Source organism: Nothobranchius furzeri, chromosome 1 (genome assembly GCF_043380555.1).
Source record: "Nothobranchius furzeri strain GRZ-AD chromosome 1, NfurGRZ-RIMD1, whole genome shotgun sequence".
Classification (NCBI taxonomy): Eukaryota; Metazoa; Chordata; class Actinopteri; order Cyprinodontiformes; family Nothobranchiidae; genus Nothobranchius; species Nothobranchius furzeri.
In genome coordinates, this window is record NC_091741.1 from 33,743,147 (window position 1) to 33,766,693 (window position 23,547).

The 23,547-nt window shown below is 46.1% G+C and overlaps 2 protein-coding genes across 4 annotated transcripts in view; one reads left to right on the plus strand and one right to left on the minus strand.

Annotated features, from left to right (window-relative positions):
* si:dkey-119f1.1 (Structural maintenance of chromosomes protein 6-like) overlaps positions 1-9,731 on the plus strand; it is a 32,066-nt gene extending 22,335 nt beyond the window's left edge. The window contains exons 21-27 of one of the 2 annotated variants that reach the window (XM_054739917.2): positions 6,511-6,648; positions 6,817-6,962; positions 7,047-7,172; positions 7,329-7,434; positions 7,520-7,672; positions 9,244-9,341; positions 9,465-9,731. In XM_054739917.2, coding sequence (XP_054595892.2) covers positions 6,511-6,648; positions 6,817-6,962; positions 7,047-7,172; positions 7,329-7,434; positions 7,520-7,672; positions 9,244-9,341; positions 9,465-9,543 — 846 coding nt within the window. In that variant the 3' untranslated portion in view covers positions 9,544-9,731. Of the gene's footprint in view, positions 1-6,510; positions 6,649-6,816; positions 6,963-7,046; positions 7,180-7,328; positions 7,435-7,519; positions 7,673-9,243; positions 9,342-9,464 lie in introns of those variants that run through there. The other variant, XR_008563066.2, reaches the window with a different exon arrangement.
* A 2,256-nt stretch (positions 9,732-11,987) lies between these two features.
* On the minus strand, positions 11,988-15,636 carry LOC107387638 (tRNA (adenine(58)-N(1))-methyltransferase, mitochondrial). Of its 2 annotated transcripts, none has more exons than XM_015962719.3 (7): positions 14,836-15,636; positions 14,668-14,770; positions 14,213-14,403; positions 14,050-14,141; positions 12,521-12,723; positions 12,373-12,450; positions 11,988-12,298 (listed from the first exon to the last, which is right to left on the minus strand). In XM_015962719.3, exons 1-7 carry the CDS (start codon positions 15,469-15,471, stop codon positions 12,264-12,266), a joined length of 1,338 nt encoding a protein of 445 aa, XP_015818205.1. In that variant the 5' UTR covers positions 15,472-15,636; the 3' UTR covers positions 11,988-12,263. The 2 variants fall into 2 exon arrangements, with proteins under 2 accessions (XP_015818205.1, XP_015818193.1); XM_015962707.3 differs by having other exon boundaries at positions 12,521-12,756.
* Between the last annotated feature and the right edge of the window lie 7,911 nt (positions 15,637-23,547).

Consider the following 23,547-nt stretch of genomic DNA (forward strand, 5'->3'; position numbering starts at 1 on the left):
AAATTCTTGTCCGTTAGCAATCAAACTCCTAGCATTCCATTGTAAAATCCCAACCATTCACTATCCCAACCCCTCTTGACTGGAACTCGCACTACGGTTGTTCCTGACCTCCTCCCAAGACAACTCCGTAACGTCCAGATGCTGAACAGCTGCTTTCACAATGATTTGTGTCCTTTCCGTTTTTGATTTTGTTTCCATTGTTGCATTTAATACTCCTGCAATGAAAGTCACTAATTTCTTAACATCTATCCACACTTTCCCGACCCGTCCAGATCCTTGAGCTGAATCTTGTGGCATCGTGTCATTCACTCTCACTGGAGCCTCTCCCACCAATTTAACTGCTTCTGCATAAGAAACTTTACTTTGAACTTTTGTACGTTGTACCTGAGTTTCCCTCCTCATCACCAGGCAACCCGCATACCCCCCCCCCCCCCCCCAGTTACAACACTTTGGTTTTGTTCTATTTCTGCATTCCTCAAAGCTATGTTCTTCTCCACATCTTGGGCATCTCTTCCGCCCTTTACACACATTTGCCGTGTGTCCAAATCTCTGACAGTTGAAGCATCTAATCGGTTTTGGAATGTACTCCCTCACTGCGTATGACATGCAGACGTTCTTGAATTTTAACTGACATTTATTGCACACAGGTGCCACCAACGATGCCGTGAGAACTGTACAAACGACATTGAATAATCAATTTCCACAATAAACTGCACTTAGACACCGAGGGCTGTGGGTGCAAGTGGGGTGGTGCGGTGGCATCAGCTGGCATGGGCAGACAATGCCCGCACTGCCCGCTCACCACAGCCATGGAATACACCTCATCAACACACAACACTATAATGGAGCAGGCGGAGGGAGACTAGGGGTCTTAGCACACCTCTGTTGTTGCTGGGCTTCCTGGGGCTGGAGGCTAGGAGGGAGATCCGGCCGTCTGGTTGGGGTCTGGGGTGGTGGGTTGCTGTGCTCAGCGTTGGGCGAGGGAGCCTGCTCATCAGCACCCCAGCAGAAAGGGTCGAACTCTGGTTACCGGTGATGGTTGTACCCCATGTGCAGCAGTACCGGGACCAGCGTGAATAGGGTGTGTATGGGGAGCATGAGTGGGTGTCCGGCGTGCATTTTTGTAAGTCTTTGGTTGTATGTGCATGTGTGAGCATGAGGGAGGGAGTGTGTGACTGTGTTTGTGTATGACTGTATATGCCAGGTGGGGTCTTTGACTCCTCCCCTCTCCTGGGACCTCCTTTGATGATATAGATCTGCGTCTCCCCTCCCCCTGCCACACCTGGTGTGGAGTGTGGTGCCTTGGTCTGCCTGAGTGTTCGTGGCTCCCGAGTCAGGGGGTTTAAGATTTTTGGCGTCTGCCTGATAGATCCCGGTGGCTGCCTGGTGGGGTCTGGGTCCCTGGGCTCTGCTGGGTCCTCGGCGGGGGTGGTCACCCCTGGGTCCCGGGTCGCTGAGTCCCGGGCTTGGCCGGCTAGGGGGTGGGAGGCGGCGGGCGGGCCTGTGGGCTTGCCGCTGATGTCTCCCGGGACTCTGCCGGCTGCTAGTTGTGGCCCCCCAGGGCGATCCTCTGCACCTCTCGAGGGGGGCGGGGGCTTTTCTGGTTGCAGTCTCCCTGGGGTCTCTGTGCTCTGGGGCAGCTCCTGGATCTCTGGGACTTGGAGCTCCCCCCGTCTCCTACACATCTTTGGGGCGAACATCTGTGGCCCCTCACACTCTCTGTTGGACGCTCCTACAGAGAAACCTTACATAAACAAGCGCGTGTACACACACAGGTGCTCACATGGTGCTCTCATAAGTATGGACTTGGGCACGTTCAACACTTGTCTTAAGGCTATGGTTGCCACTAAATGCACTGTGGTTTATTATCGTGTGATTGTTCAGTTAAACCATGTTGATTTTATATTTCATCATCAGGCTGACGCAGTGATAGCTTGCTCCTGATGTATTGTTGTGTGTCCCATTTTTTTCTTCTCTTTGTGCAGGTCTAGAAGCAGACTCTTGTTCATTATTGTTTATTTTTGAGGACCCCCCACCCCCTTCCCCCCTCTCTCTCTCCCCACCTTTTGTCTTTTCCTTTCTCTTTCACCTCTAATTCCGTGTCTGGTCAAAATTACAAAGCATTCAAAAACAATAACAATGAAGTTTTAAGTATCAGGCGTGACATTAAAAGCAGACGCTTTGATGCTCCACCTGAGAGTAAATCTGTAAGGCTTGTCACCAGCATTCAGACATCAGTTCTGCTTGCTTCACAGCCAGACAGGACTCGGTAAAAAAAAAAAAAGTTTTAAGGATTTGATGTTATGATTTGGACAGCCAATCAGAGGCAGACAAGTTTGGAGATGTTTTACCAAGAATCTCAGAAACACACCTTCTTTGATACTGGATGTTCTGACTGGGTTAATACTACGTGTGTCAGGGTTTAACTTAGCTGTACTTGTTATGTGTGGAGCAGGCGGGGAACCTTGTCATCAAAACATGGTGAACACACTGCAGGTTCTATTAGACACGCATAATATAAATCCATTCAGTGTGCACAGATTAATGAAGCATTTCATTATACTATAATTATTATAAGTAGTAATAAACAAATGTTTATTTAATGATTATCTAGATTAGAAGTCATGGAAAGAGTTTATAATCATTCTTGAATTTGGCAATTATTCGAGCTGGATCTTCTTTCTTCTGGAGGCAGACCGATGAGACCCTGGGAAAGAAAATGATTGTTTATGATTCAGACTTGCAGAGTCTGAACCCCAGCTGGTGTGAAGGCTCATTTAAAGGGAACACGTGCAACGTTGTGTCTCCTTTCTGAGCAGATGTTGAATAGATGGTGAAAGGTCAGGCTGTACCCAAACTGACCATTGCTGGACGCTACACGGTGTAAAAAAGAATGTTATTTCTGCTGCATTTGAACCAAAATACCCAACACACCCTGCAAGTGTGTTTGCTTGGGAAATTCAAACTTAGGTTTTTATTGTCCTGCTGTAACTCCCTCCAAGTTGAAAACGGACACAAGGCGTTCTTGAATTTTAACTGGCATTTATTGCACACAGGTGCCACCAACGGTGCCGTGAGAACTGTACAAACGACATAGAATAATCAGTTTCCACAATAAATCGTTCTCAGAGAGAATAAACAATAAAGCACTAATACACAAGATAAACATTTACATTTACAAATTACCCGTGACCACCATAAACGCGACAGTTCTGTCACAAACAAACATCTTATTTTCCCATCACGACATAAACACACACTGCATACCTCAATGGCCGCATTAACTTGCAGGGGTTAATAAAAAACACATCTTGCAGTGTCACTCCTTTCCACAGCTGGAAAACGTTGTTGCATGCGTCTGCATAGCTCTACCAACGAATGATAGCGGTTAGCATGCTGCCCCTATCAAATGTGGCGTGCAACTGAAAATATTGTCAACCCCGAAACAACAAACTAAACATTGGTTCCACCCTGGAAACATTCTGTAAACCATTTAAATGTGTGCTAAAGTATACATTAATCTGATATATTAAATAAAGTATTCTTAGCTTATTTATCGTAACTTGAACCATAAAATTATCTCAAAACTGCATGACTGGCTGACGGCTGTGGTAAAACTCTGTCCAGGAATCTGTTAGCTGAAAACTGACCTGTTCAGGCTGGTGACCTCTATTTTTGCATGTTTTAATCATTTGTAATCATTTTTAAACATTTTTTATATTTTAAATGTTTTGTTCTTGTGAAGCGCCTCATGAGAGGCGCTATAGAAAAAATCGGTAAGGGTTTTCCAAACCTCCTTTTACTTTGAAATCGGTTAACATTTTTAAAGAAGCACAGGAATTTTTAAGACCCTGGTGGTGGGCTGCAGTTTTTTCTAATTGTCAACAAATATAATGGTAAATATTTAAGAAAGAGAACAAACATCTCTGATTTTTAACCTGAGAGAAAAGTCTGATCTAATTTTTTATTATTGTTCAGTTCTCTCAGCTTTTCTTGGTGCTCTAAAAGGGTTTCGCTTGTTTCTATCTGAAACAACTCAACTCGGCACATTGTCAGTGCTAGAATACTCTCTGGGTTTTAGCATGAACCTGTCTAATTACTGGGAAACCTGCTTCTGACCAACATAGGTTTTTTTTGTCACTCCCGATTTGTTGCACCGTTTTATATCAGACTCGTCATCATGACACGAAAAAACGATTTAGAAAAACAACAGAGACTCTGTCAGAGTCTCCTTGAACAGCCGCGAGGTTTTATTCTAACAACACATCTCCATCCTCCGCTCCGAGCTCAGCCTTTACTTTGGTTTTGGGCTGGTGGTTCGTGAGCGTGCTCCAGTTAAAGCTACTGCTTTCTCCACAGCGGGGTAATGCGGGACGGAGTATCGCTTTGTTAACTGAGGCTCATTTTTTACAGGCTTGAACTAAAATTGCACCAACTTCACTTTCCTCAGGTACCTTTCTGTCTCTACCTCGGACTGTCGTCTCTACTTTTCCTTAACTCCTGAGAAACACTCCCGCCGCATTGCACAGCAGATTCACAGCCAGACAAGTAGCTGCTGTGGTAATTTTTCTAAATAAAGTTATTTTTCACTTTGTTTTGTGAGTTAAGCTCATCCCAAACCATGATTATGGTTAGTATAAGTGCACAAATACAGGCAATATATAGCTCATATGCTCTACACCACATATGTCAGACACAAGGCCCGCGGAGCATTTTTATGTGGCCCGCGAGATAAATATCAAAAATATATTAAAACTGGCCCGCTGGCTGTTTTTACCACAAAGACTTCAACTCCCATGATGCTCTGTGGCGTCAGCGCGGAGCAGACGAAGCCCCCTCCTTTGTGTTTTTCCAGCGCCTGCTGCCGGTGTCTGCAGCTCCGCTGTCTCGGACAAACTACACTCCTCTCACTCAGTGCCGAGTTCACTCAGCTGTTTTCTGACGTTGAAGCCCAGAAACGGAGATTCTAGCCGCTCAGTAATGTGTTCACGACTGAAAGAGAAAGTTTCCAACTAACGTCCAGACAGAGCTGATATAACTCCAGCGAGCAGCGACACGCTCAAACCAGCACGACTCTGTGGTTGTGTTTCCCCCCTGACACACAACAACGTGGTCAAGCTGCTCAGACATGTTCATCAGCACAAACCTATGTGAGCACCTGTTGTCATCTAATGTTGTCGTTATTATGATGAAGATGAACAAAACAACAGGAGTCTCCTCCTCAGCTCAGATCAACCCCATGATGCAGGTATCTGGCTGGAACAGGTGAGCATCACAGTAAACCAGTGGAGCAAACTGAGCTTTAAATATGTTGGTTTGATGCTCTTTTTCTGCTCCAAAACATGAAAGTTAACAGGTGAGATGTTGCATTTTCATTTAAGATAAAATGATATTTTTATGTTGTTGTTGGCCCGTGAGAAAAGATTTAACCTACAGTAAACAGGAAGTGGAAAGGCTGCAGATAGATGAGTAGAATAGAAAATCCCTTTGTTGTTCCTCAGTGGGGAAAGCTAGACGTCACAGCAGCGATGACACGTATTACAGGAGAAAAAAGGAGAATAAAAAATAAGAAAAATGAATAAACAAGAAAACATAAATCCTGAATAGATTTTAAAAATGCTGATTATACCACAAGTAATGAATACCACTGATGCCTTTTATTTAAAACTGACTTGCTCGTGTGTCATTTGGTTATTCCACATTCAGTGTTAATGCAGAAATAAGTTTGTTTCCAAATTTAAAGGTTCAAAATCGCATATATGTTGATAAAGAAAATGTGCAAATTTGCCGTCACTTTTTCAAAAAATATTAAGTTTAGCCCTCGACTCCGTCCCAGAGTTTCATTTCAGCCCCGTGTGAGTTTGAGTTTGACACCCCTGCTCTACACTGTTTTAACATATAAAACATACATATATATAAAAACATTGTTACGGAAATGTTATATTTCATTACTTTAATCCTATTAACAAATGTATTACCTTATGCCTGAAGCATTCTCACACACACACACACACACACACACACACGCTGTCACACATGACCTCACTCCCTTTCCTTTCTTATCTTTTGTAGTAAATAAACTGTGAGCAGAACTTCGGGGCTTTTGCTACAGATTGCAGTTTGGTTTACTTGTCTGCTTGAGTTGTCTCTCGTCCCTCTCTAGCTGCAGGAAATGGGTTTACTGATAAAATCCCTGACATAATTTGGTCCTTCGAGCCGGATTCATTATCTTGCCATGGCGGTGTGCCACGACCGTTACATGTAGAGAAAACCCTGAAGCATTTGACCAGATTGGCTTGTTAAAGGACGATGTCACAAGTTTCATTGCAGACTGGAGCAGCAACGATTTGCTAGTGTGTGACTTAAACAATGGAACATCTCTAATTTATCTGCATAGCACGCAAGACAACGCCACGAGTTAGCTTATTTGATATTTCCAAAAACTTCTCATTTTCATCTTTTTTTTTCACTACCATTACTTCCATTGTTTCATTTACATTTCCTCTGCAGGATGAACTCAGTAAAGCAGATCAGGAGGTGATGAAGTGTAAACATCACAAGAAACACTACGATGAGAAGCGAAATGCACATCTTGCCGGCATAAAAAATCTTGAAGCCCAGCTTAAAAGGAAGGAAGAGGAGGTAGAGGTGTGTCAGCTCGTACTCTGAAGCTTTTGGATGAACAAACATAAAGTCAACAGAATTGAAATTTCACATCTCAGCTGCTGTAGCAGTTGTACAAACGCTAGTAGGTGACATAAAGTTAGCATTGTTGTTCTTTCTGAAATCGTCTTTCTTGATACTTTTTCCACTCAGGCGTCTGTCGCTAAGGCAACTCAGATTAGTCCTGATCGATCTGAAGTCAGTCGCACCGCCAAGAGTTTGGACAGTGAGATCAACCGTCTCAAAGTGAAGATCTCTACCCAGCAGGAGCAGCAGGAGGACCGCGAGGAGGTCGTTAGGTTTGTCATTTCCGTCTTCTTATCAGCTAACTGGCGTGCATGAAGGTCTTCTTTATGCTTTACGTGTCTTTCGCTTCCATCAAGGCAATTCCACGAGGCTCTGGAGAGCTACAGGAACATGTCACAGCAGATGAAGAACCTCAATAGCTTCATTAAGTGCCTGGACAGCGTCATGATCCACAGACTTCAGATTTACGCCGACCTCAGACAGCAAGTGGTCAAGCTTTGATTCACTTCACAGTCATGCACAGCAAAAACAGTTATTAGTTACTGTTTCTGTAAAAAAGTAACATTTAGAAATGAATGTAATAAGACTGTAGTTTTACGGTTGTCCCTGGAGGTTTAATGAGCTGTTTGGTGTTGCAGGTTCCTCTCAGCTCGCTGCAAATACTACTTTAATAGCATGCTGGCTCAGAGAGGCTACAGTGGAAGTATGACCTTTGACCACAAGAATGAGACCCTCTCAATCTCTGTAAGAATATCAGATTCTTTTATCCAGCCTCTTATTCTCATAAAACAATAACTTTATTATAATTTTATAACTAATTTGTGTTTAGGTGCAGCCCGGCCAAGGGAGCAAAGCTGACCTGAGTGACATGCGCTCGCTGTCTGGAGGCGAGCGGTCCTTCTCCACAGTTTGCTTCGTCCTCTCTCTTTGGGCCATCACCGAAGCGCCTTTCCGCTGTCTGGATGAGTTTGATGTCTACATGGTAATGATCAAGTGAACAAGTGGGCTTCATAGAGGAATGAATACAGTTGGTGTGCTCTGTTTATATTTTACTTGGCAATCTGAACTCGGAGCTAACTTTGAAAACAATTGCCGACATTGTAGATTTAGTCTCACACACTGACTTTTTCTTTAACCGCCGATGGTCCGTATTGATTCAAACATCTAACCTTTTCAGGTTGTTAACGTGCTGCACTGCAGTTAAAGAGCAAAGTGCTGCTTACATTTTTTTTCTAATTCATATAAAATGCTGTCCAAAAAAATCCTCTTTGAAATGTTTATCGTGGATATTTGGTTTTAAAATACACAACAGCAGTTTTTCTAGTGAAAAGTGTTTTTTCTCAGCAGAGCTTCTAAAAAGGCTCGTTTCTAAACCTGAACCTCCGACGTGACCAGAGGGAGTCAGCAGCTCGGCTGCCTCAGCTCGGTGTGGAGAGTGGCTAGTTTTAGGGTAGAGGTCATGTGATCCAGTCGGTGTGTGTTTACTAGTGTTGGGTTGTGTTCATGTTGGTAAACTAGTGTGTGTGAAGGCTGCACCAACTCCAGCCTGTCTGGACATCGAGTTCACGGGTTTCCAGATCAGAGGAACAACGCCTCTGTCTCCGTGCCTGAGGGCGTTTCTGCAGCTGAAAGACGGACTTCTGTAGCCCACATGGGTCGGTACCGGGTCAGGGAGGTCCGCGCTGGGCTCCGGAGACCCGTGGTGGGGTTTAAAAAATGAAATGCAGATTTCTGGAGCTCAGCTCACCGTCAGAACCGACCACCAGAAGAGATGTACGGCTCAGCGGGCCATTTGGTTTCCGGGTCGGAACCGGATCAGAACCGCCGCCCAGACAACCAGGAGAGGATCATGTGCAGCTTTTAAAAATACCAACTGGACTGGCTTGCTGGTGTCTGGGTCGGATCCAGCTCAAATAAACCCGCGTGAGCTCCAGAACCGGAAGCTCTCCCTCTCTCTAAAGCGCTAAACTAGGTTAGGTGAACGGATATTAACGAGTACGGGACCGCTGACAGACGCTCATTAGTATTAATATTATATTAACTGACCGATACTATTTTAGTTGTCTGGTACATGGTGGTAACCTGTACAACACTGTGATGCTAGCACACGAGTTTAAGCTAGCATCATGAACTCACCTGCTGCTCCTCCTCCTTAGTCTCTGCTTTGGCCGATGGTTTCTCCCTCCGGTTGGTCTCTGCTCTCTGGGGCGAGCAGCAAACTCAGAACTTTATGGTTCTGGTCCATCAGAAGTAGAATTATAAACATGTAAAGTTTCCTCTGTGCCAGCGCCGCATTAGAATCCATATTTGTCTCTGGATTAAGCTAACTGGACTCCCTCGGCTGACGTCACTTGGTTTGGCACCAAAAACTCAAAAAAGACTCTAAAAGCCTCAATAATTCATGTATGTGTAAAAAAACTTTATAAACGAGTTTCTGTCATGTTTCTCTGAACATCGGTTCACGGGAGTCTCTGACCTGCAATTTGCTCTTTAAAGATTTCTGTCAGCATGCCGGCGGGTGGGTGACTTGTTTCATGTCCTTGGTTGTGCTAGGACATGGTGAACAGGAGGATCTCTATGGACATGATGCTGAAGGTAGCTGCCAGCCAGCGCTACAGACAGTTCATTTTCCTCACGCCGCAGAACATGAGGTAAACTACAGTTCAATTAAAACATTAAATGTGATAAATCAGTCATAATAAGGTGAAAAAAGCTCAGATATTTTGTTACAAAATGAAGAATTTAAACTAAGTCATGCCTTTTATCCCCTCCAGCTCTCTCCCTACGAGCAGCATCATCCGCATCCTCCGACTCAAAGATCCTGACCGGGGGCAGGCTGACTCCCAGAGTTAAATTCATATTCAGTTTAATTGTTCAATAAAAATGTTCAGAATGATATATAATCATCGAGTGGCCCCTTGTTGAGATTTTATTTTTTCTGTTTAATGTTGGAATGTTCAACATTTTTTGTTCAAGACACGTTTTGTCTTTCGGTTTTTGCATTTAGTCCATTAAAGACGTTTTACAGCTAAGAAATGTAACACTTGGGGTGTTTTTTCTCCTATTTTAGCTTCGTCACATTTTCTGACATTTACGTACGAGAAATAAAACACAACTCAGTCATGAGCTATTCTGCTGCTGAAGCCGCGCCTCACGAGCGCAGTCCCTGAATCATTCATATTTATTTATTTCGTGGCTCTGAGACGAATGTTTATTAGCTGGTGATACGATGATATGCTGTCCTGGTAAAAGCTTGGAAGAAAGGAAGGAGAATCCAAAGTATTCATGAAGTGTTGGTAATCAGATTTTTGGAAGAGATGATTATAAATAGTGTTAAAAACTAAAATGTATTAAATTAAACAGAAATAAATGACATGAACCAAAGAAAAAAGATTTATTATAATCCAGCCAATGAGATAGTCGGTAAATAGCACGGTTTTAGGATTCAGTCAAGCTCGCCACTGCCTCAGAAATCTTATTCTAAACTCCTTCCCAGATGTCTGCAGATGTTATTTAAAATTAAAGGGAAAGGTATAAACTAAAAGTTCTGGTTAAAATAATTCAGCAGTTTTATGGATTCATTAGATGAACTGAAATTGTGTCATCTCACCTTTTAGCTAAAAAAAATAAAATACAAAGTTTTGGCCTTTTATTTATTTGGTTAACGTGTGTTTTCCTGTAAAATTGTTTATATTTTTTCTTTTATCTGAATTGTGTATTTTTCTTTTTACAGGGAATGTTAATGTTTGAAATAGAAAATAATTTTCTGTCTAAGATCAGAATTATGGAGTATTTGGACAGAGTTAACTGTCGGAACCGTTATTAATACCTCTAAGCGGCTGGACGGGGTGCAGTAGATCAAAAACAAGATACCAATTCAGAATTTTCTTTGAACAAATGTTAAGTGCAGATTAGATGAAACGCCCTAGGCTCAGCGTGTGTGGTTCTAGACTAGCCTGCACTAAACTCGACTTTCTTTGATTAAAGCATTTCACTTGATGCTCAGAGACCTTTTTGAGGTCAGTCTTGTGAGGAAGGATTTGCACCTTTAAGGGCTGCATGCCACACACACACACCAGATCAGAAGAATGTATCCCAGACTCATTCACATAACGAATGCTGACAGCATACCTGACCTCTTCAGCTAACAGGCGCCTTTGCTAGCATTTTTAAAATCTTGACCAAGGAGATAAAACGAAGAACGTTTTGCTTCCATCAAGGCTGTTTAACAGGAATTCAGCAACAAGGTCGCGTGGAACTCTTGAGTTCAGCAAAATACCAACTACATGTCGACTGCATGGGTCAATCCGACTGTGATGACGGCCAGAAAGTGTTTGATGACAGCAGACCAAATGAGGCGACAGAGAAATACACTTCTCCATAGGAAGGAAACAGGAGACAAGAGGAAGGAGACAGGAGACAAGAGGAGGAAGGAAACAGGAGACAATTATTTCATGTGATCAGTCTAGTGGAAACATTTAAAGTTATATTACTTATTATATTCTGTAGGATTATATTATCAAGTAATTTAATGTCACAAATTGGTTCACATTATTGACTAACACTTTGTTTGATTAGCTTTTTAAAAATAGAGTTCTTTGATTTATTAAAAAGAAAGTCCTTTCTTCATTCTTCTCTTGAGCTGGAAAGGAAAACAGTTTAGAAGCAGATGAATGAGACCTTGATCAATATCTCATGCAGATTAGTTCTTGCTGAGGAGAGGGGGGAAATGACTTTTAGGTGGAAAACGGTCATTTCATTCCGTTACACTGTGAAAGATGGGATTTTTCTCTGATTTCCAGGGACAAAACACAAACGCTGCACCAAATGTACCTCCACAGCCACCCTCCTAAGTTTGCTCTTGCTGTGTGTGTGTGTGTGTGTGTGTGTGTGTGTGTGTGTGTGTGTGTGTGTTTATGCTGGTTCGCTCGTGTGCATCTGTTTACAGAAGCAGGTGTCTTCGGAGCTGCCTCGAACCTTTCAGCGGAGGATTACAGCTTCGTCATGAAGTCTAAAATGGCGCCTGTGATTCCTTTATGTTACTGATGTGCCGCATGAAAACACCTTCGTTCCATGCTCTCGTTTTCCAGGACTCCTCTTCCTTCACAGACTGGATCCCTGAGATGTGGAGATCCACCACGCTCCTCTTCACACCAGCTCAGCGCTTCTGTGACTTCATACTTTTCCTTCCTGAATCGGACGAATCTGCTCCTCCTGACTCCTGTTGGGCGACAGGAGTTTTCGTGGTGGTTTAACGGAAGTAACCGACATAAAACGAGACAAACCTGAGAAGACGGTTCCTGTTCTCCAGCTATTAGTTCATTTATTTAACTTATTTGAACTTTTACACAACTTTTGAATCTGTGAGTAAATGCTCAGCTGTCCGGGACACACACGGGCTCTACTGGGTGTTTGTGCCCGTTTGACCCAACGTCCAAATGAAGGCTTCTTCATTCCAGCCTGCTGCAGCGATCCATACCATCCTTTTGGTTAGAGTTATGAGTGCAGAAGAGTTCACTGCAGTTGGGATTTCGGTCATCTGGTTGTCAGATTGTGTCCAGGTCTGGCAGCAGCTACCGCACACACTTCCTCAGTTTCACCAGGAATGCTGGGAAAAGCAAAAACAAAAGAAGGATTTACTGTGAATGACCAGAAAAAGAGTAGAAGTAACAAAAATCTGACCTGTGTGACTCATTTGTTCAGGATGAGGTCTGGCGATGTAGGGAACGCTCCCGAAGGCCGGGCTGAGGTCATCGTCATCTGGAATGAGAGGAATTTGGATGAGTGTAAGTTTTCCCTTAAAGCGATCAGCTGAGATGCCTGAAACCACCTGAGTCGGCTTGGTCCAGAGCCTTGGCTTCCTGCCTCAGATTCCCATCCGGGTCCGGGGCTTTCCGGGTGCAGAAATGCCGGTCCTTCTGCAGCGCCGGAGCCACCACCCAGTCCCGGACCGGAACCTCTACGATGCGTTCGCACAGCAACGGCAGGGCGGCGCAGCGGAGACCCTCCAGCAGGTCGATGACCTGTGTGACGCTACAACAGGCCGGCGGTGAGAAATCAGCTGATCTGACGCCACAGATGGAATTTAAATGGGATTTCAATCAAAGTTCCACTTTAAGGATCAGAACAGGAATGCTAAAAACATTCACGTGTGTTCCTTCTGAAAGCACCTTTAGGATTTTTTACCTTCCTGACAGTTTCGACCACTCCTCTGGTCTTCTTCAGAGCTAGCCGCTAATGACAGCGTCACTTCCTCCTCCGTTTATCCGCGGGCAGCAGAGGACGGCGTGGCGCTCTGCTGCCCGTGCTCTCCTCACCGATGACCGTCCCGTGCACGATCTAATGCGTAGATCTCTGTTCATGGTTCTGGTTCCGCGTCTCCGTGTTTCTACAGCTTCCTAAACCCATCCTTTATGTTTCTGCTGTTCGGTGGTGATGGTCCGTGTTCTGTCCCGGTCCGTTACGTGGCTTTCTCTTGTGCAGCGGTCTTTGATTCGGTTCTTTCTCACACTCCTTTCTGTTGTGTGTGTTGGGCTGGCGTCCGGGTGCTCCTGCGTGCGTTTACACCGACAGAACCACACACGGCAGTTAGAGAAAGACTAGCCCACCCAAAGGACAAGACAGGACATGAGTGGACTCATTTATGAATCACACGCAAACTCTGCAATGAAACATACGCGGGAGACGGCCGGACGCACAGAACCACGAACAGAGACGAGGGGTCTACACGAGGGACCGTGTCATCGGTGAGGAGAGCGCGGGCAGCAGAGGGCGACGCCGTCCTCTACGGATAAACGGAGGAGGAAGTGACGCCGTCATTAGCAGCTGGCTCTGAAGAAGACCGCAGGAGCGATCGAAACTGTCAGCAAGGAACCCGGAAACGGATCAGTCTTCTCTGGAATCTGTAACGTGATGATGTCATTCACCAGAAACAACTGACATCACCGAGTTTCAGATTCAGCTTTCATTTGATTTTTTAGTTTATTTTGTTTTTAAAATGTTATGGAAAATGTATTCTTATTAATTCTTGATCGACTCAATCAGCTGAATGTGAATGTATCGCTCTATGCCACACACACACACACACACACACACACACACACACACACACACACACACACACACACTCCTTTCTTCTCTCTTGGTATAAATAAACTCTGTGACCGGACGTTCGGGACATTTTGCCTCGTGCATCATGCCACAGTTATACTGTCTCCTTCTCTCTTCACTACAGGAAACGGGTTACTGATAAGCATATCGATAAAATCTGTGACACATAAATAACAGAAAACATTTCCCAGCACGTTTCTTTGAAATGAACCAAAGTTTGGTTTGAGGGGCGATGAAGCAGCGGCTCACTTGGCGAGGTAGACAGCACAGACCCCTCCAGGAAGCAGGTGTGGGAGCACGGTGGCTAGAACCAGGTGGGGGTTGATCAGGTCCAGGGCAACCTGCAACAGAAGCATCCATCACCATCCTCTAGATTCACATCTGCTCCCCGGACGTGAAACCCGACACCGACCGAGTGAAAGCCCCGCCCAGCGAGGAGCGCTGAGGCGGAGCAGAGATCAGAGATGTGGAAGTCAACGTTGTCGGGCCACTCGTGACCTCGTCGCAGAGCCCAGGAGGTCCTCCAGCGCTCGTAGTTCAGCACGGCTCTCGTGTGGTGATCCTCCCTGAGCTCCACGCTCAGGACGCTGCCCCTAGAGCCCACTGGAGGAAACCCAAACACGTCGCTTACAGTTTTATTCTGTCATCTTTATGATATTTTTGCTTTATCACACTTGAGTGTTTCAGCAAACAAACGTGACCCGAGTAAATAACTAAATAATGATGTGAAGTAGGCTGAAAGGTCTTAAAAAGCAAACGCACACTCTGTTCTACGGAAACCCAAGAACATCTAAAAGCTGGAAAAGGAAATGTGTTTTCCACACCAGGTGGAAGGTCCTATCATCAGTCCTGATGAGTGAGACAGACCTGCTCGGGACAGGAACAGGGCCAAGGCCCCTGACCCGGAGCCCGACTCCAGCACACAGTCCCCCTCCGTCACATCCATCATCAGCAGCATGGCGGCTGCATCCTGAGAACAGAACCCTGCATCAGAACTCTGAAACGGACCGTTTTGGATCTCAACACTCTATCTACCTTTGGATATGCGATGACAGGCCCCCTCTTCATGTTCAGGACATAGTCCTCCAGGCTGGGCCTGTGGAAGAAGATGGGGACGCCCGTGTTTGTCTTCAGGAAGCGTCCTGCAGGGCGCCCAGCCAGCTCGTTGTGAGGGATGACGCCCCAGCTGCTCTGAAGGCGAGCCCCCGACTGAAGCTGGAACATCTTCCTGAAATGCACTTGCTTCTTTCTGTGCTCGGCCATGAGAAGCTCCCCAAAAGTCAGCACGCTCTCCCCTGGAAGAGTCGGTGACCTCTGACCTTTCTCTTGAGATGATGGAGCTTTTGTCTCCTCCAGATGTTCCTCGTCAGGCTCCTGGTGGATGGTTGCTTCTCCATCCTGCTCCTGTCGCAGCTGCATCACCTCTGGACCCAGAACATCCGGAGGCAGCAGGCTGCTGATCCTGTCCAGCGGGGACAGCCACCGTCTTCTCCTGGACAGCAGCGCCTGTCCGGATGTCTGCTGATGAGCGTCACACCCATCCTGATCACCTGACCTCACGGAGGTGGAGGGAGAAGACCGGAAGTGAGTCCTTTTGGTAAGTTTGACTAGAATCTTCCTGTCGTGGGTCTGACAGAAAGCGGTCAGCAGTCGGTGCAGAAGCGCGGCCATGACCACAACTTCAAACGCCTGGAGCGGAACTCGGTCCCGGGAAGACGGGATGACGTCAGACAAACATGTTCACTTCACAAACTAATAACTAGAGATTTCACACGGAAAACCCCAACTTACACAGTAAAACACCGCCAGAAGGTCGGAATGTTTACTAAACGGAAGTCAGCCTGAGCCAAACGCGCGCGTGAAATACGTCATAAACAAGCGACTGGTGCAGAGGTCAATAGCTGCCAGCAGAGGGCGACATTACGGATCTGAAATTCTGTCAAACGCTGAAACTGAAATCAATAAAGTGATTTCAAACTCTTTTGACTTAAATTTTATTTATAAACACAAGTTCAGTTTTCACTGGTTTTATTTATGAAGTTAGGCCTAAGTAGAAAAACATCTATAAATCTATGTTTAATCAGTTTTTAACAAAGAAGAATGGAAGATTAGAAAAGAATATAAAAGAAAAGAGTAGAGTAGAGTAGAAAATCCCTTTATTGTTCCTCTGCAGTGAAAGTTTGTTATCACAGGGCTGCTGGATCAGCTCCCTCCAGGGAATTATGCTGTTGTGTCCTTGGGCGAGACACTTTACTCCTCCACCTGCCCCCGTGCCCCAGGGCAGCCGTGGCTACCATGTAGCTCATCAGCACCAGGGTGTGAATGGATGAAGGATTCACCGTAGGGTAAAGCACTTTGGAGGTCTCTGACTCAGAAAGGCAGCTCATGTGTCATTTAGCTAAAAGGTTCAGAAATATTCTAGAAAGCTGAACAGATGTAGCCCAAGCCTGCCAGGCTGGAATAGATGCACATTTCAGAAGTAAAAACAGAAGAAGAACTGTGGATATAACGGAGGAGATGAATGCTTCTGGTAGAAACACGGACATTTAGCAGCTTCTTCAGCGACCAACGAGGTCAGGTCTTCAGGTCAGACTGCAGCAGCAACAGGCAACATGTCACTTTCATGGTTTTCTCATGTCTACATTTTTACATCCACCGTCTTTTTCACTTATTCTACTCCTGTCTCATAGCGCGGTGCTGCTGTAGTATGTGAATTTATAAGAATGACCAAAGCTTAGAGGTGAAGAGTGAATCTGTTTCCACTAGGGGTTGTATGAACTAGTGGACTTCACGGCTCTGTAGTGACTTTTTATGCCTGTCATCGACTAGTCGCTGTCACGTGATAATGACTGACAAGATGCAGTCCTCCAGCAGGCGATGAGCCCCTGCGTCGGGAGGCGGAGGCGACGAGCTGTGCCAGAGCGTCGGTACTGACACCCGCCGTAAAACGGACATTTAACCAATTTGTGACCTTTACCCTCTTGCAGTTTCACATGCAGGGATCAGCGGCTGACATGGTGAAGTGGGACAGTTAAACAGTATGTCCCCACTCTCTCTCGGGCCAGTACGGAGACGCTGATGCGTGCTTTTATCACCGGTAGGATGGACTACTGCAATGCCTCGCTGTCTGCTCTTCCTAAAGAACATCTCAGGTTTACAACTATTACAGAACTCAGCAGCCCGTGTCCTGACGAAGACCAGGAGGCGGGAGCGCATCACTCCAGTTTTAGATTCACTGCATTGGCTCCCCGTGTGTTTCAGGATCGAGTTTAAAATACTTTTAACGGTTTTTAAGTGTCTTAACGGTCTTGGGCCTTCTTCTCTTTCAGAACTGCTTTTACCGTATGAACCCACGCGGTCTCTGCGCTCCTCTGGCAGCCGTCTCCTCGTCATCCCTAAAGTCAGGACACATATTCACGGCGAGGCGTCCTTCCAGTACTACGGTCCTCGCCGCTGGAACGAGCTGCCAGAGGACCTCAGGGCCGCAGAGTTTTGGCAAGCTGCTAAAACCCTGCTAAAGCTGCCTACTGCTGACTCAGCAAACGGTTCCTGCAGAACAAAGCTGATATTGTTCCAACTCCCTAAGAGTCCTTCTGAGAGTCCTTCTGAGAGTCCTTCTGAGAGTCCTTCTGAGAGTCCTTCTAAGAGTCCTTCTGAGAGTCCTTCTGAGAGTCCTTCTGAGAGTCCTTCTAAGAGTCCTTCTGAGAGTCCTTCTAAGAGTCCTTCTGAGAGTCCTTCTAAGAGTCCTTCTGAGAGTCCTTCTGAGAGTCCTTCTGAGAGTCCTTCTGAGAGTCCTTCTGAGAGTCCTTCTAAGAGTCCTTCTGAGAGTCCTTCTGAGAGTCCTTCTAAGAGTCCTTCTGAGAGTCCTTCTGAGAGTCCTTCTAAGAGTCCTTCTGAGAGTCCTTCTGAGAGTCCTTCTAGACGGAAACAATTCCATCTGTTGCGACCGGAAGCATCTCTGGACTGGAGAGTCGTGCTGCGGTTATTCTACAAACCTCGGTGCCAGAGGTCATCCGACCTCCCTGACCTTCGGATCCACGCAGCGGGCCTTCCAAAAGGGCGAGGTGGACACAGCACGATCGCGTCTGATGCGGCTTTGATAAGAATCAACTTCCTAGTTAAAGCAAACCAAATTCTTCCCTTTTACAACCAGAACTCGGTTCTTCTAGATGCGAAGGTTCTGACAACCTCACAGTCACCCATCTCATCCACCTAGATCCATCCATCCCGGTAAATGTTAGTTAACTTGTCATGTTTTAATTGTCTGGAGAATAAATTCTTACTTTTACAAACCCGACTCTTCCTGAATCATCACAAAGTGTTTACAATCCCAGAATAAACAAGAATCTTCTGATGAAACATCCAGAGACCCGGCAGGTTGATGTTCTATGTTTAGATAGAGCATCACAGCTTACTGCTCATAAGTAGAGGTAATATATGAAGCTCTTAAAGCCCTACATTTACCACTCTACGTTATCATGTTAATGTTGTTATTTACCTGTTTGCTGTTTGAACACATCTATCTAAACAAACACTAACTTATAACTTGTGTCAGCGTTTAGTTGTTTTTGAACCCATCACATCAACAGAAGATGGAAAGACGGGAGCCAGAGTGGACAAGGATGTTTATGACAATCATTAAAGATCTAAACAAACATGCAGGATCAACCTGAGGGACTCCTCCTGGATGGTTTATTTAGACTGAGTCAGCAGGAAGCCTTCAGCTGTGCAGCTGGATCTGCTGCAGGAGGATCCAGATGTGGAGGGAGTGTTGGGACAGAGACCCGTGGCTGGAGGTCTCTGGTCTAGAACATCGTACAGGACGGTCTGCAGAGAGAGCCTCGGGATGCTTCCTCTCCCTGTGCACGGCATCATCAATCCACAGGGAGCGCTGGGAGGGCTCTAGCGACAGCTGGATGAGATGGTTCATGGCTTCACTAGTGAAACATGCAGCCTGTCCCCACCTGGACATAACTGAGCAGACAGGTTGGAGTCTCCTAGTGGGTCATTACTGCAGGGCCATGAACTTTCATCTGCAACAACTTATTTAACCCAACTGGTGCAACGAGCTGCTTCTCATTTCTGAAACAACCAGGTGGAACGACACATCTGGTGGTGGAGAAGATGTTAGTCTGTGTGAGAAGGGTCAGATCTTCGGCATCAAGCAGAGAAAACATCTGAGGAGACGCAGAAACTGGGTTCAGAACTGTCCATCGCTTTACTAAAACTGGTCTGAGTCCAGGTGGACCCTGGTCCAGAGTGATGGTGCATCAGGGTCAGAAGAGAGGCAGATGAAGTGGTGCACCCATCATGCCCAGTGCCTACTGCACAAGCCTGCGGGGGCAGTGCCATGATCTGGGCTTGCTGCAGGTGGTCAGGTCTAGGCTCAGCAACAGGAAGTGCTCCAAGAATGAGGTCAGCTGACTACCTGGATATGCTGAATGACCAGGTTATTCCATCTTCCCTGATGGCACGGCAACGTTCCAAGATGGCAATGCCAGGATTCATCGGGCTCAGTTAGTGAAAGAGTGGTCCAGGGTCCAGACCGTAACCCCATGGAGAACCTGTGGGATGTGCTGGAGAAGGCTTTGTGCAACGGTCGGACTCTACCGTCATCAGTGCAGGATCCTGGTGAGACAGTAGATGGAGACAAAGCTGGTGATGCTGCAGAAACGCGTGGGCCAGCGTGAATGTGTGTCGTAGTCAGAGCTAGAGGAGGTCAGAGGAAATATTAGTGTGTGAGCTTTGCTTGGGTGTGACTTCTTTTTTTGGCCGGGCATTGTAGTTGTAACTCCTCTGCAAGTAAATGTGTGACAAAGTGGTGTTTTCCAGGGATACTAGCAACCTTTTCATCCTTTAAATCGTTTTCTTGAGCCAGTTTGTGCTAAAACGACCCCTTACAGGGTAGTGAAGGGCCCCTCACACCCCCATCACCCTCTGTGGCCAGAGTATCCCCCCTGTCTGGTTTGCTGGACATAGAAAACAATGGAGCTGACATACCTGGTGCTGCAGTCTGGCTGCAGGACGTTTCCTGCATGTTTTAGATCACAAACACGGCTGATTTGTTTGATTTGGTGATGAATGGCTCCCGTAGACACTCAGGGCGGCTGGGAGACGTTTCAGCTGTTAGATTAAGGCGGACGCACAGCGAGGAGAGCGGTTGTGCTTTTGGTTCTACTAAACGGACACTAGAGGTGCTAAAAGTGAGCCAAAACTACCTAGTCTGCCTTTAAAATCGAAATTCCCACATAAACAACTTGCCTGTTTACATCAGTGGGGTTCTGATGGTACCACCTCCAGGACAGAGCACTGCTGACTAACTCCACACCAGCACCTCCCTCATCATCTGCAGCATGTGTGGATGGCATCGGGTCCAGGAACATCTGTGCAGAGTACGGACTGGAAGCCCCGAACTCAAAGTGGGTGACGCCCTCTAAGGTGGTAGAGAACGAGAGAGCCGAGCTCCTGTGGGACTTCCAGATCCAGACTGACTAAATGGTGGTGGAGAACCAACCAGACGTTGCGGTGGTGGACAAACAACAGAGGACAGATGTTGTGGCTTATGTGGCGATACCAGGTGATGCAACATCAGGAAAAGGAACACGAGAAACCAGAGAAGTACCAGAACCTCAGAGAAGAACTAGAAAAAGCCTGGAGGGTGGAGCTTTAGCTCATTTCTTCTCTAGTTTAGTCAGAGACTCTAAACCATGGGGTTGACATGAAGCGGGATGGATTCTGGTTACCGGTTAAGCCCCAAAGCAGTGGTCCTCAATAGGGGGCCCGCGGGCCCCCGAACACCCCCGAACCTCTCATGTTCCAGTCAGAACTGCCCAAGCTCCTCGGATGAGAAGCGACACATCTTCAAGAAACCAAACAAGTACGGTTGCCTTCGACCGAACCCTTGTGGACTTCCTTGTGCTTGCTCCGTATCTACACTTCTGTTTGGATGCCATCTCCTCCACATCTGACCGCTGGTTGGTCAGGAGCTGCGTGCCGTCAATCATCGCAGGAACGTGCACGGTGTCAGAAAACTTGCCTTCTGTTTCCTCCCCGATGCCTGAGCTGGTGGGCTGTATGCATGGAGCTCCTTTAGCACGTCTTAGAGAGAATGCGTCGGTGGCGATGCGCATCTGCACCAATTGTAGCTTTTAATGTAGCTAAAAAAGTCCTGAAACTTAAAGAGTAAGTCACCCCGAAATCAGCTTTTTCCCCTGATAAACTATATAAATGTGTGTCTAATCCTGCTGCAGACACGTGTCATCAATAGTTTTGCACTTTAGTGCATTTTAGTAAAAATTTAAATTTCCTGCCTAAAACTGTCAGTGTTGTGTCGTCGTCAGGTAAAAACTCTGCACTGAATTTAAATCCGCCATCGCTATTGGCTAAGAGGTGCCCTAGAACGTTAGCTGGTACCATATGATGTCACAATGTCGTTGTGAGCCTGTGTGTGTGTGTATTTGTTAGTGGCTCCGCCCTCTCGGTCTGCTAGGCAACAGCATTTGTTGCATTCTTCAAACAGGAAGTGGGAGCGGAGTAAGAATCTGGTACGGGGTGACTTGCTCTTTAAAGAGAAAGGGCAGCATTAAAGAGCAAGTCACCCCCAAATAAACTTTTTTTTTGCTGATAAACTATATAAACGAGTGTCTAATCGTGCTGCAGACACGTGTCGTCAATAATTTGGCACTTCAGTGCATCTTAGTTAAATTTAATTATTCTGTCTAAAACTGGCGGTGTTGTGCCGTTGTCAGGTAAAAACTCTGCACTGCATTTTAATTTAAATCTGCCACCGCTATTGGCTAAGAAGTATGCTATGATGTAAACTGGTACATTATGATGTCACAATGCTGTTGTGAGCCTGTGTGTGTGTGTGTGTTTGTTAGTGGCTCCGCCCTCTCGGTCTGCCAGGCAACAGCATTTGTTGCATTTTTCAAACAGGAAGTGGGAGCGGAGTAAGAATCTGGTAGGGGGTGACTTGCTCTTTAAAGAGAAAGGGCAGCATTAAAAATGCGATCATATGTTTGTTACTTCATCAGCTTAGCAGATGTCTGAGCTGTGGAGCCGCCAGCTACGGCAACACAATAACAAACAAAAGGTTTCTGAATGGGATGTGAACAACATTTGTGGTTTTTAAGTGAAACCATTCAGTGTTTTAGCTCAGTTCAACACGCCAGCAGTAACCTGCAGACTGAAGTCATTACTCTAAGAAGTTCAACCTAACAGAGTTTTAGAAAGGGATCATTTTAAACAACTTTTCTGATTCTGTTGTTTTTCAGACATTTTTAAACGTTATCACAGCTGCTTTTGCTTAATGACAAGATGTACGCATTTCATTTGCATAAGCAGACCACTTTTCTGTCCCGCTCTGAACTTGAGACAGTTCTCCACACCTTCATCTCCTCACGCTTAGACTACTGTAACTCTCTTTTCACGTGTCTGAGCAGAACCTCCCTGAACCGTCTACAGGTGGTTCAGAACGCCTGTGCTCGGCTTCTGACCAAGTCCTCCAAACACACCCACATCACCCCGCTTCTCCTCCAGCTTCACTGGCTGCCAGTCAACTTCAGGGTTCATCTCAAGATCCTGGTTCTGGTCTTTAGGGCCTTACATGGACAAGCACCATCTTACATTGGTGATCTTCTTAAAGGCCCTTAAGGGCCATTCCCATCTGTACCTGGTTGGCCCGGCCCGGATAGCTCCAGTCGGCCCCAGCCTGGCCCGGTTGATTCCACACATCCTTGCTTAGGTATGCAAGGAATGCAGTCAGAGACATTTTCAGCTTCTAGGTAATCAGCATGATAATGAATTGAGCATGCCTGAAGCCCATGTGGGCTGATTCTACCCACCAATCAGAGGCTTGCTCTAATGGAAGGTGTGAATTTGCTGTCTGATCAGCTGGCTTATCAGTCAGCAGTGGGTGTGTTGGCCCTGGTCAGCCAGAAGCAGACCCCCTCAGAAAGAGGGCTGAAAAACAGTCTCGTTGCACCCAGAAAAAAGGCAGGCTGCCAAGATATGTGAGCAAGCTATGCTATCCGGGCCGGGCCGACCAGGTACAGATGGGAATGGCCCATTTATCCCTGCACCCCCAGCAGGTCCCTGAGGTCCAGTGACCAAAGCCTACTGGTTGTGCAGCACCAGGCTAAATGTGGCAAGGTGGATAAACGAGGGCCCGGGCGAGATTCGATCCCCTGACTCCCGGGTGAGAGTCATACGCTCTCACCAGTCAGCCAAAGGGACAGCCCCTTGGCCAAGTAGCCAGGGCGCATGATCAATCGGGACATTGTGACAGGACGCTCACACTGTCACATAAAGGTCAAAGGTGACAGATCATCTGCTGCTGTGGCCCCCAGACTCTGGACCTCTCTCCCCCTGAGCCTGAGATCAGTGGACTCAGTGGTCTCCTTTAAAAAGCAGCTGAAGACTCACTTGTTCAAGCTGGCTTTGGTATGACCTTCTTCACCTCTCTCTCTTTATTCTGCTCTCCCCACCTATTCCACCTTCCTCAGGATCCACTGGTTTCCCTCTTTCCTGTTCACTCTCTCTCTTTAACATTTTTCTTTTAAATCACAATTGCCTATTTTTGCTCATTTTAAATATATTTTTAAACATTTTCTAAATGCTTTTTTATATTTTTTACATTTTTATTTTTGTGAAAGGCCTCGTGATTTTTTATCTTGAGAGGCGCTATAGAAATGATATTTTCTTCTTCTTCTTCATGCCAGACCTTCTTGTTGAGTCTTAAAATGTATG

What these genes read in the sequence shown, in the direction of transcription:
- LOC107387638 (XM_015962707.3), bottom strand. Translation starts at nt 15,471, where the DNA reads ATGGCCGCGCTTCTGCACCGACTGCTGACCGCTTTCTGTCAGACCCAC. An exon ending in TGTGCTGTCTACCTCGCCAA is followed by an intron (nt 12,757 to 14,049) that starts GTGAGCCGCTGC and finishes CTGTGGCGTCAG; the next exon opens with ATCAGCTGATTTCTCACCGC. An exon ending in TGAACAAATGAGTCACACAG is followed by an intron (nt 12,299 to 12,372) that starts GTCAGATTTTTG and finishes TGCTTTTCCCAG; the next exon opens with CATTCCTGGTGAAACTGAGG.